This window comes from Colossoma macropomum, unplaced genomic scaffold (genome assembly GCF_904425465.1).
Source record: "Colossoma macropomum unplaced genomic scaffold, Colossoma_macropomum, whole genome shotgun sequence".
In the NCBI taxonomy this organism is placed as follows: Eukaryota; Metazoa; Chordata; class Actinopteri; order Characiformes; family Serrasalmidae; genus Colossoma; species Colossoma macropomum.
This window is the reverse complement of record NW_023494786.1, coordinates 6,726,960-6,739,202: the sequence shown is the minus strand read 5'-3', so window position 1 is coordinate 6,739,202 and position 12,243 is coordinate 6,726,960. Positions and strand designations below refer to the sequence as shown.

The 12,243-nt window shown below is 42.7% G+C and overlaps 1 protein-coding gene across 2 annotated transcripts in view; it reads left to right on the top strand.

Moving 5' to 3' along the window:
• The window catches only part of numbl (NUMB like endocytic adaptor protein), an 80,932-nt gene extending 69,768 nt beyond the window's left edge, over nt 1–11,164 (top strand). For both annotated transcript variants that reach the window (XM_036558916.1, XM_036558907.1), the window contains exons 5-9: nt 349–489; nt 1,345–1,549; nt 1,838–2,104; nt 4,423–4,599; nt 7,678–11,164. In XM_036558916.1, the coding sequence (XP_036414809.1) occupies nt 349–489; nt 1,345–1,549; nt 1,838–2,104; nt 4,423–4,599; nt 7,678–8,492 (1,605 nt within the window). In that variant the 3' untranslated portion in view covers nt 8,493–11,164. The remainder of the gene's footprint in view (nt 1–348; nt 490–1,344; nt 1,550–1,837; nt 2,105–4,422; nt 4,600–7,677) is intronic.
• Nucleotides 11,165–12,243: the final 1,079 nt, after the last annotated feature.

The following is a 12,243-nucleotide window of genomic DNA, read 5'->3' as shown; positions in this document are numbered from 1 at the left end:
CTTGTAGAAAAAACACAGTGAATCCAGAGGTTTTTTTTTCCTAATCAAAAAAGTATTTGTATACTTTGGGAGGTCTTTAGGTCCAGTCTCGTAAATGACCCCCTAAATGTTCAGAAATGACCCTGTCAGTGACCACTGGAATGCGAACAATGGCAGTTGTGATTTGGAGATGTAAAAATGTTCCTGACGAAGTTGACAAATGCACAATAAAATGAATTCAGGTATTTGTACATTTCAATAATCACGCTCGTTCCTAGTATCATGTCTACAGGAGGAATATGTATATATTATGTCTCTTTGTTTTGCTATTAACATTGGAGTTCCATCCTTGTTTTGTTTCAACTGTAGGACCTTATTGTTGATCAGACCATCGAGAAGGTGTCCTTCTGCGCACCTGACCGTAACTATGACAAGGCTTTCTCCTATATCTGCCGGGATGGCACCACCCGCCGCTGGATCTGCCACTGCTTCATGGCTGTCAAGGACTCGGTAAGAGCAACTTGCCGTTCAGGCTTTAGCCTCCATTCCCAGCAAAGTGGGATTAAGATAAGGATTATACTGCGGTTATCTCGACTGGAACAGGTGCCTGGGGCAGGCTATCTGCACTTGAGATGTGGGGACAAACACATTATGACCTTGGAGTGCAGTTCGATTGTCAGTAGGATCTCAGTCTTGGGCCTAGCAACATAGCTTAGCTTTGTTAACATTTAGCTGTCACCAGAACATGGTCCCATGACCTAAGCACTGGGTGAGCATATTCCAGTTCTTGAATATGTGCACCCTGCAGAGATTATGGGCAGCCCAAATCTGAAATATTGTATCTGACCCTAGAATTCAGATGCTACATTGATTAACTGTTTTGAGCGTTAGACTAGGATTGGAACTCTGCAGGACAGGGCATTTCTAGGAGCAGGGCTGGGCATCACTGACATGCAGTTTCCAGTCAAGATGCAATAAAATTATGGCTGAAAATGGCCAAAAATAGCACTTTCATTTTCTGGATGAAAGTAGAAAAAGCCAAAAAAAACATTTTCACAGTAAAAGTTTCCATTTTATGAAGTAAGTAGGTTGAAATAGTGGTGAAAATAGTTGGTTCTTTTGCTGTTGAATAAATCAAAAGCTAAATAAGTAAATATTGTTTACGTCGAATACAAAAAAGGCAAAAAAAAATGTGTTCCGTTTTTGGTTTTCTTCTCAGTGTGTCCTTAATTTCAGTTTCAGCTAAGATTGTGCTTTTGGTGCATCAATTTTCCAGTTTCCAATAGGCTAAAATAAGAAACCATGTAATTGTCATTGCTGTGGTCACCTGTCGCTGTGTTGCTAATGTGGTTTTATCCATGGCAGGGTGAGCGTCTGAGTCATGCAGTGGGATGTGCGTTCGCTGCCTGCTTAGAGCGGAAGCAGCGGCGGGAGAAGGAATGTGGGGTCACGGCCTCCTTTGATGCCAGCCGCACATCGTTCGTCCGCGAAGGCTCCTTCCGCGTCTCATCGGCCGTGCAGCAGGGAGACAGGGAGGATCTCATGAAGCAGCTTCAGGAAAAAAAGAAAGGTCGGCACATCTGGGGCCAGCACAGATCGCAACTCAATCTCTGCATGCTATCCCTGACTCTGTAGCGTCTCTATATAAAAAAACTATATTCAAGCTGTAATATATCCCTCCAGAAATAAGAAATAAACTGCACTATTTTAAAAAATCTGTAAATATAATCTATATTTTTATTTACTGTGTCAAAATAGGGAATAAAAAATCTGACTCTTGAAAAAAATTTGCCTAAAATATTTCCACTTGTTAACACTATTTTGAAGTTTGACGTCTGATGTGACTTCCACTCTGCAGAACAATGTGGCATCCCTGCAGTGCCACCAGGCAATGCTTCACCACCAGAGGGCGCAGCCACGCAGGTGGAGCGGGCAGAGGCAGGTGGGCCTCATGTCATCCCACGTCGCCACGCCCCCCTTGAGCAGCTGGTGCGGCAGGGGTCCTTCCGCGGCTTCCCCACCCTCAGCCAGAAGAACTCACCGTTCAAAAGGCAGCTCTCGCTGCGTCTCAACGACCTGCCCTCCACCCTGCAGCGCAAAACTGACTTCCAGACCAAGAACCCAGGTCAGCCACTAAATTCCCCCCACAGAATACACTAAAGGCCAAAGGACTGAAAATATGATATTTCTCACCTTTTTGTGAAGTTAACAAGAAACAGCTGTTTAGAAGTCTGGGTATGAGCTTGTTTACACCTGGTCATTTCATGCTTTTAACCACATGCATGTGCACTTCAGCCCTATTCAAGCTGGATTTGTTTTACCAGAAGAGGTCTGGTAATCGAATTTCTAGGGGATTTGACTGGCCGATTCGTATGAGATAAAGTATTTGTGTCTAATTTCCCCAAATTACCCCTGACAGCCCGGATCAATACAACATAGGAAGTTCTCGTTAAGATTAGAATTAAATGGATCCAAACAAACAAACAGCAAAAACAAACTTACAGTTAATACCAGGTAGAACATCTTTAGGCTAGTAAAGTGGGTTCATTTAACTTAACAAATGGCACCCAACAGGACAGAAATCACACTGCCCTGTAAGAGGTACCTTCAGATATTTCATTTTCCTTCTCTTCCTAATAAGCCATAAATAAGCCATTAAAAGCTCCATTTTTGCAGTCAGCTTTGTCTCCCAGTCGCCAAAAAACAGAGGTGCCGATGTCCATTTTCAGGATTCGTTATTACATTACTGTGAGGTCAGTTTAAACAGGACTACTATTACTGAAGGAACTCAGAGTGTTACAGAATTATAGAAGGTAATTTGCTCTAAAATTATTACTTAGCAGACTTGTAACAATTACGGACATTGTAGATTCATACTGGATTAAAATCAAGGATCTCACTCACATTACAGCACCATTACAGCACATGTCATGTAATATGCAAGTCAGCTCATAACACAACAACCAATTGAAGCAGTTTTCCTGTTCTATACTAAAACAATTGTCGCTGCTTTAGAAAAATCGCAGTTTTTTGTTTCCTTGAACACCAAGGAATACATGAACTTCAGCAGTCAATGTTTAAAAGATGTTTAGACTAATTATTATGGCTGTAATGTTGGACAACATGCATTATAATGCAGTGTGTTGGGAAGGGTTTTGTTTGTCAACTGTGACTTGGATGAAATGCATCTTACTGCTCACCTGGTTTTATATGTGTCTTGAATACATTTTCATAGGGTTAATCCCAATTGATAGATTTTACCTAAGTAGTGATTTTTTCTTCTAAACTGTAGTATTATTCAAAATCATTATTCAAAATTAAAAAAAAATATTCAAAATCTTTTAACCCTCTGTGGAGTAACGATTCACAAAAATTCATTATTTGATTTGATGCAATACAGTGGTGTCTCAACACGAAGGAGTGGCTGAAAGTGTGCCTTTTATGGCATATGTTAATTTTTCCATTGTTCAGCTAAGAATATTGAATCCAAGTGCAATATTCTAAAAGCTGTGTTTTACAGTGTCACAATGTGATGTTCCAGCCACAGACTAATACAACATTACGATACAATAAGATACACTGCGATACAATTTGAGACAAAGGCAGCTTAAACACCTTTTGAAAGGTGTGAGTGCTAATATCACATCAAGGACATGAAATGCATGGGGTCAGTTTGTTAGTTTTATTTTGCATCTACAGGTTTGTCTATTTATAACCTAGAAACCACTATTTAGCATAATGTTCAGAGTCAACTAAATGCAAAATTCCAAATGGGATCAATCCTCTCCAGCAAACTACACAGCAAAACAAGCATCGCATATAGTATCCTTTTACAAAGTGCTACAATTCCTGGCCATTTTTATTTTTATAGAAGCCCTGCAGCTGTGTCAGGATGACACTGTTGGAAGCCTTACTAAGACATGAATCACTATGTTTCCCTGCTGTTCTGTGCATTACACAGAGAAAACCTCCCCCTGATCCTGTCCAGGAGAATTCTTCACAGCACAGATATGCAGCCCTCTCTGTTTACTGCCTTAATCCATCAGGCCAGACTGGGCACTGATTTGGGAATTATAGATGATCTGCTGTTTTTAGCACAGATCTAGGATTTCCTTAGTTAGTCGTTCGAATGGCATTAAGTTTAGTACTGATTAAAATGAGACTTTATTTGTGTAACCACCATATTTATTATTGTGTCAGGTTAAAAACTGCTTACATGCTTATCTGCACTTCATAGTAGTGTATGGTTTGTTAATGCAGGACAGTCCACATCGACAATAAAAGCAATCAATTTAATCAGCCAGCCATGCATTCCAGTTAGATGCCACAGCCTCCACTGCATACAAATTGTTTCATTAAGCTTTAGCTCTAAGTGCTCTATATAGTCTTGCTGCATGATTTTTGATATGTATAACTGACTGTCTATTTGATTCTTCCCCCCAGTCCCCGAGATGGACCTGTCTGTGGCAGGGGAGGCGGATAGCATCAACGCACTGTGCAGCCAAATTAACAGCTCATTCACCAAACCCTCGGAGGACCTCTGTGCCAAAGTCGCCAGCAACGGCTTACCAGCATGCACTGTCCCTCCTGCAATTCCCCCTCCACCTGCCCCTCTGCAAGGTGAGGCTGGAGACACACACACTGTGAAACTATGTGTGATGATGTCGTTATGTTATTCCACGCATCTTGCTTGTACTCCCTCTTTAAAGTATCAGTGATGTGCCTTAGGCCGGGGGTTTCCGACCACTGGGTTGTGGGATCATTTATTAATGGGCCATAATTCTGCGGCAGTTATTTATTTTATTTTCATTTATTTTATTTTTTTTATTTTCAGAACTATTGGCCAACTTTCCTTGCACACAGAGGAATTAGACCTCTGCATTTAACCCATCCGTGGAGTGAAACACCCACATACATGCACACTAGTGAACACACACACTAGGGGGCAGTAAGCACACCTATCCACGGCACCCAGGGAGCAGTTGGGGGTTAGGTGCCTTGCTCAAGGGCACTTCAGCCATGTCCTGTCAGCTTAGTGGATCAAACCGGTGACCTTCCAGTCACAAGGCTGGTTCCCTAACCTCCAGCCCATGACAGTTAATAGCCTAATTGCTGAAATCCACTGTTTTGTTATTATTATCAGTATTTTTTATTGCCATTGAACTATTCATGAACTAATTTGACATAATTTTAAACATATTGGTCTATATTATGTCTCATCCATGTGTGTAGGTAGCTGCTGGCTGCTTTCAGTTGATGGTAAGCGTAAATGAAGAAGTGAAAAATTAAGAAACTTAGATTAACAAACTTTTCACCGGGGCTGTAAACCCAGATAAAGACCAATTGAAGACAAGAACAAAAATTATACCAAGAAGAAAAAACATCCTTCATTTGAAAATATGATGCAAAACCATGGTGTGTGGTATGCAGGGTTAAGAAACTATTCAGTTACTTCACTTGGAAATGAAATATTCCTTGGCAACTGCAAAACATTGCGGTATGATCACCTCTTTTGCCTACAAAGTCCTCATATTTGTCCCTTTTCCTCTCTTATGCTTCCTCCATCCAGTCCTTCCGGGGAATCATTAGCTTCAGCTGGACCACCCACCATGTGAGGCCTGAGTGTGGTCACTTAGATGGTTTCTGGGAATTTAAACTGTATCCCCAGGTCATTCCCAAGCTGCCAGTCCCATGCAGTACCCAGGAGCCCATATGGCTCTTTTGGCTACAGCTTGCTTTTCTCCTACCTTGATAAAAGTGATTGTCTGCTTTGCTGGGTGACTCTGTTTGCTCTGGATGATTCCACTGCTGATAACATTTGCTAGCAGAAGAAAAGGCTGGACTGTTTTGGACACTCTACACAGATTGGACAAGGAACTTGATGCAGAGTAGCTCAGCTTTCCAGAGCTCTGATCCAGAAATCACTTCCACCACGCTCCTATTGTGCCCACAGATCCTACTATTACATCCCCACTATGCTATTGTTGGCCCTTTGTCCTGGACCAGCTGACATATTCCCTTGCTTATTCTCTGTGCCTGCCTTAAACTCTGTATTAAGCCCTGCTCTCTGCAAAAAGATTATCATTGATTTTCTTTGGAACATCCTCACAGTAGTCAGTGGTACCTCATAGACCAGCAAGGGCCTCAGAACTTGAATGGCATGCTGGTAGACTCTGGCGTGGTACTTGTCTGGATGTCCTGATTTACCCACTGCCATCAGCCATGACCCCAGCTCCCTGCTGATCATCTGGAATGTTACCTTGTTCAGGTATGATCAAAAGTTTAACAACTTTCTCAGTGATTGAGTTTAATCAGCTCTCCTCACAACCTTGGATCTAAACTTTGCTGGATTGAAGCACATACAACCCCAGGTGATGAGCACTTTGAGACCTTCAACTTGTGTGTCACCTTCTGCCTATTTACATCCATGGATCTGGACTTTGCTGCATTCAGACATTGATGAAGTGTTCATTATTCATGAATTCTCTGACAAGGGACATTAGACTTAGTCAGAGAGCCTTTTGCTGACTTGACCAGCATGTTTATTGCTAAGATCACTGAAATTTTACATCCAGTGATGATCCCCTTCTCCAGCTGATGCCATGCTGATGTTGTTTCAGTGGTAACTCTCAGCCTGAAACTACTGACCACTGGTACAGAATTAAGTTCCTGGTCTTGCCTGGATGGTGCCAGTCCAATGCTGTTTCTACCAGCTTGAGGGATATAGAACCATAGGCATTAGCGAGACCTTCTCTGCCTTCGCAAACCACTCCGATAAACTGGATGACAGGTCCTGTGCGCTGAATGCACTTTGATACACTCAGGATTCCCCTATTCTGCCCTGTAATGTTGAAGTAGGAATCCTTTAGGGGGTTTTCCACTAACTATGAGGTGCTTATGCTGAAAAAGGAGTGAGATGCTTCTGAACTGCTTCGAGGTCTCCTCCAGAATTCACTTACCCTTTGCCAAATTCTCCCGCTAGCCTATCTTCCATTCTCTTCAGATAAACATGAGGTTCCCTCACAGACTATGCAATAATCTGGGACAGCTTGTGTAGACCTTGTAGGATATTTCTCTTGGCCCAGGATCTAAGCTTGCTTTAGCAGCCCTCAGAATCGAATTGATCACCTTCAGGGTGAACTCCTTGTTGTTAAATTCAAAGGTGGGTGCTGACGACATTACCAAGACCCTATGGCTCCACAGGTTCTGCTCCCTTGCTTAGTTGCAATAGATATCTTGAAGATCTCTCTTGATCTCTGTTTGGAACAAGCATGCGGCCATTGCTTTTCTGCTCAAGGGTTTATGATGGGCTCCTGCTAGCACTCTCTCTTTCCTCCTCCTGTGCCTTTCTGTCCTGCATAGAGTGATGAATCGTTAACTGTTACAAAGCTCTGCTAATATCAACTTGTCCTCATTCATTTCCTTGTACAGCCTAAAGGGTCTCAGCTCCTGTCTTAGTTGAATGATTATTGCCTCCACAGGCAATAGATTCACGAGTGGCTGTGGCCAAATGCCCCTCCTCTGTGCTAAACCTTTCAGCTGTACTTAACAGCCATACTGATGATGATACCTGGCATTGATCAGATTGACCCGAAGACTGGACACTTTAAATGTTGCATTTTTTAATCAAAGTTCAGTTGTAAAATTGTTGATTCATTCTTTATGTTAATTTTGCACCTCTTCTGTTGTCCCCTGCAGCTACCACCTCCTGGGTCCAGACGGAGCCTGCTGTCCACTCCCCACCTCCAGTTACACAAAGTGGTCACAAGCGGACGCCGTCAGAGGCTGAGCGCTGGCTGGAGGAGGTGGCCAAGGCCGTGAAGGCTCAGCAGCAGTCTCCCCCCACCCTACCACCACCACCCACCCAGCAGCCTCCACCAGTGCCCACCATCCCCATGGTTCCTCCTGGCTCCTTGCCCACCTCCATGCAGCCCTTCCCCATGGCTTTTGACACCACTCCTGCACCTGTGGGCATATATGGCCAGCCGCCACTGCAGCCAGCCTACGTGCCCATGCAGGCCTACATGCCTGCCATGGCTAACAGCATGACCTACCCCAATGCCAGCGTGCCAGTGGTGGGCATCACGCCCTCGCAGATGGTGGCTAACGTCTTCTGCAGTGCCACTGGCTCGACTGGAGGGGGGCCCATGGGACCCAAGGCTGGCACGCTCGGTGGGGGAACCTCAACTTTCCCCAACCTGCCTGGGGGCTTTCCTGGCACCACGTTCGCCAACCCTCCAGCTGTCAATGGGCTCCCTCACAACACACTCCCCTCCGCCACCACCACGTCTACATCCACTACCAATGTTACACCAAACGGCACCAGTACTACTGGGAGTGGCAGCATCAACAGCTGGCCAGTGGAGAGCCTGCAGCAGGCCAGTCTCCCAGCTGATGCCCAGGAAGCAGAGCGATTTGAGGCGAAGTGGGCAGCACTTGAGTCCAAATCGCAGCCCAAGGCATCCAACCCTTTTTCCAATGACTTACAAAAGACTTTCGAGATAGAGCTATAATCACATCTGTATGGGCCAGGCTTCACAGACTCCTGACACGAGACTGAAACTACTCCACATCCTGTTGCTTTTGCTTTTCTCCTGCTTTTTTCTCATAGGGAATCTCTACTGTAGACACCTGCTCTTTCAGGTCATTACTTTTACGTAGGGGATTGTCCGGTTTGTGTTTTGTGTCGTTCGGACCACTAACTTCAGACTCTTAGATCCGGGAACACAGGAATGTCTCAGAACACAAACAATTACAGTCACATCATTTCAGGCACTTAGAGGACAGGGATGGCTTCTGATTTTTAGTCTTCATTAGCAACGGCGCTGGTTTACCAAGTGAATCACGTGACCTTCAGTCAAAGCCTTCGAGAGCCTTCGCAAATGATTACTGATTGATAATTGGACTGCCAAAATATCTATTTATTATGTTTCATGTAACTGTAACAGGTTTTTTTTAAATCTGATTTGTACTTGATTTTAAGTGAAATGATTCTAAGTCGGTTTCCATGTATTTTTTTAATGAAATGATTGGCACAAGACCACTTATAATTTGGCTACAGGGAGAAGATATGATTCACCAGATGAGAGGCTGCATGATCAGAGCTGATGGAGCTGCGAGTAAATGCTGTGTGAGAGTGTAAATAGCATGTTTATTTTTCTCCCCTTATTTGTCGCCCTCTTTGTGGCTGTTAATTATTATTCAACCCCTGTGAGTCACCGCAGAAGCATCATATCGCCAGCCTGCCAACAACCCATGGACACCAAAGTGATCAGCAGTCGGCACAGTACAACTCTCATTATGCTGATGAGGTCATTAGTACAAGTTGCGACTACATGCAGAACATGGTATAGACTGGAGGTGAAATTGACGTCAGGGCTCAGGAGAATCTAGGCGATATACACACTGCCTGTCAAAAGTTTGGGGACCACAGCCTTTTAGGATCTTGTTAATAAGCATGAGCATGTGTGTGTTTTTTTGGTTTATAATGGCATATCTTATAGAATAGATAGAAAACTGTTTAGATCTTTGCAAAACTGAAGAAAAAATTACTGACAAAGTTACTTTCTTAGTAATAATGACATACCCAATGCCTGTCACTAAGACATCTTTGGGGCAAAAGCGTTTCAGTATGTGCTTTTGGAAAAGAAAACTGTCAAAACCATTCATACTCTTCATGCTAAGGATGACACTTGCTAAATGATAATAAAAAAAAACGAAAATCAATCATTACTAAAATTTCAAAAGCAGACATGTCCTCACACTTTTGACAGGCATTGTAAGTGCGCTTGATTAGCAATTGCAAAACGAACAACATAAAGCAGCTACGTGAGGTCTTCTTCCAGAGTCATTGATGATGTTGATGAGATTGCAAGTCAGAACACTACAGGCTATGAGAGCCAGTTGAGGGAACAAAATTGAATCCCCCCAAAACAGTCAGCCAGTAGGCTTAACATTGAAGTTCACTGAGGTTCATTAGGGATTTTATTTTGGCTGCGAACGGATTTGGAGAGTTTCTTTGAAGTTGAAGGTGGTAGACGAAGAACGTAATAGTAAAGTGGATTACGTTGAGAAGAAAGAGAATAATTTAAGAAGCTGGAAGGAAGATGCGTGTGGGCGGTATGAGATGTTAAGCGATGCTGAGGAGTACATTTGTGAAGTTTTGTGAATGTCAGGAAGTTAGAGCAATGAGCTGTTTACAGAAACCACTGAAAGTAAGGATTAGGATTTGGACCAGACGTCCTGCAAGGAGGGTCATTTGATACGATCCACGCATGCTGAAAATCTCTCTTTAATTATGTTTTAATAAGAAGAGCGAGCGTTCCTGGGTTTCGTTTATTTTGCGCTCATTACTCAACCTGTAAAATAGAACAACAGATAGTTGTCATCTATCAAAGGCAAATGTGTACGTGCTCTGAGAACCGAGTATGTTCTTTTTTTGTGATAAAACTCACTTTTCCACAGTGACACCACCTTAGCCATTTATCCGTCCCCATCGACAAGTCAGTGTCCCAAGCATGACAGCGGCGGAGGCGTCTCTTTTGGGGAAACATTCCAATTTTGTCACACTTTTTTGCAACGTGGTGCGTTTTTATACCAACACGGTTCTCACTCTGCAATAAAGCTGCATAGTCTCTGCTACTTCTGTTCAGCTGGTCCGGTTCTCAGTGTAGGAGCTTGAGGCGTTGGGTAAGGACATGCTGAGCGTTTGGACACGATCTGACCGCAGGGTCTGGAGTTTCTCAGCGAAAAGGATAAAAGCTAGATGGTCAAAGCCAGACTGCACACTGTGTGTTAAAGGACACTCCAATGAATTATAATATATATACAGAACAGTTCCAGTGTATTTACTACCTGGTTCACTTAGACCACACAGCTGGCGCGTTACAGATTTACAAAGCCGCCGTCCATTTTGTTGACCACCAACTGCTAAATACAGGGTTAACCGAGCCTGTGTAGGCGGCACTGTGGGTTTACTTAGGAATTCCTCTTTCCAAAGAGAACGCATTTGTTATCCGGCCTAGCTGTGGGCTCTGTGGTGGGAGGGGATCGATTTTTCTCCTAAATGAGCTTATCCACGATCTATGCTCCAAATCTTCTGCATAAAGATGCAATGGATGAATTTATACAGCTGATTGCCCTGGGCTTTCACTCCATGTTTCCCCAAGTTAAAAAAAAAGAGAAACAATTGTAGGTCAAAAATGAGAAAACTAAATTACCTCATAAACTTGATTGTAAACTGTAGGCTAGTGATAACAAACCAGTGGAGTTTATTTTTAATCTTTATTTACAGAATTTTGTATTTAAACCTACATATTTGTATTGTAATTACATTGTACAAAGATAAATAAATAATATAATATTACAAAGTTGTTTTTGTTTGCTTCTACACCACCGGACAGAGTCAGATATTGTATGTGTACATCAAGTTGAATAAATTTAATATGGGTCTAGAGATGGCCGATCTCGCAGCATCACAATACATCAACACATCGTCATTATACATATCACAATATTAAGGTTTTTTAAAATTTGATCATTTGAAACACCCATAAATATGTGTATATTTATTTCTTCACATCCAAAATACAGGGTGATTTAAAAAGGTTCACCCGATTTCAAAGCACCGTATTTTTTAAGCCGTGAGGTGCCTAGGAACCAATCACATACCAATTGAAAGAGGGGGTCATAGAGTTTCTGACTGTCACCAGAAAATGGCTCCCTTCAGTCTGTGAGGAGATGGCGACCCCTGAGCAGAAAGCGTTTGGCGTTCTCCAGTTCAATAAGAGTGAATCCGTCATAACTGTGCAAAGTGATTTTTGTCAGCAGTGAACCTCCACCAGCTCAGAGCGTTCGGCGTTGGTTCCACAACACTGGATGATCTCTGAAATCGCATTGAAAGAGCCGTGAGTACAGTAACACCCGACGTGCTCAATCCAGTATGGGATGAATTTGACTATGGCGTTGATGTTGTCTGTACAGCTGGAGGAGGTTCATATTGAGCACTTGTAAAACTGCGTAATAAACTTTATGCTCCTTAAACCATTTACAATTTGCTGCATTGTTCTGTAATGATTTACAAGTGAAATAAATCATTTTGAAATTGGATGAATCTTTTTGAATCACCCTGTATGTGTTCAAGATATGCCAATATATGTATTGGCTTAGCATCAAAATGCCAAACAAAAAAACATAAATTCACATATATTTCCAGAATGTATGTGCCACATTGTGCATGGAGTCTATGTACATGGCATTGAAATA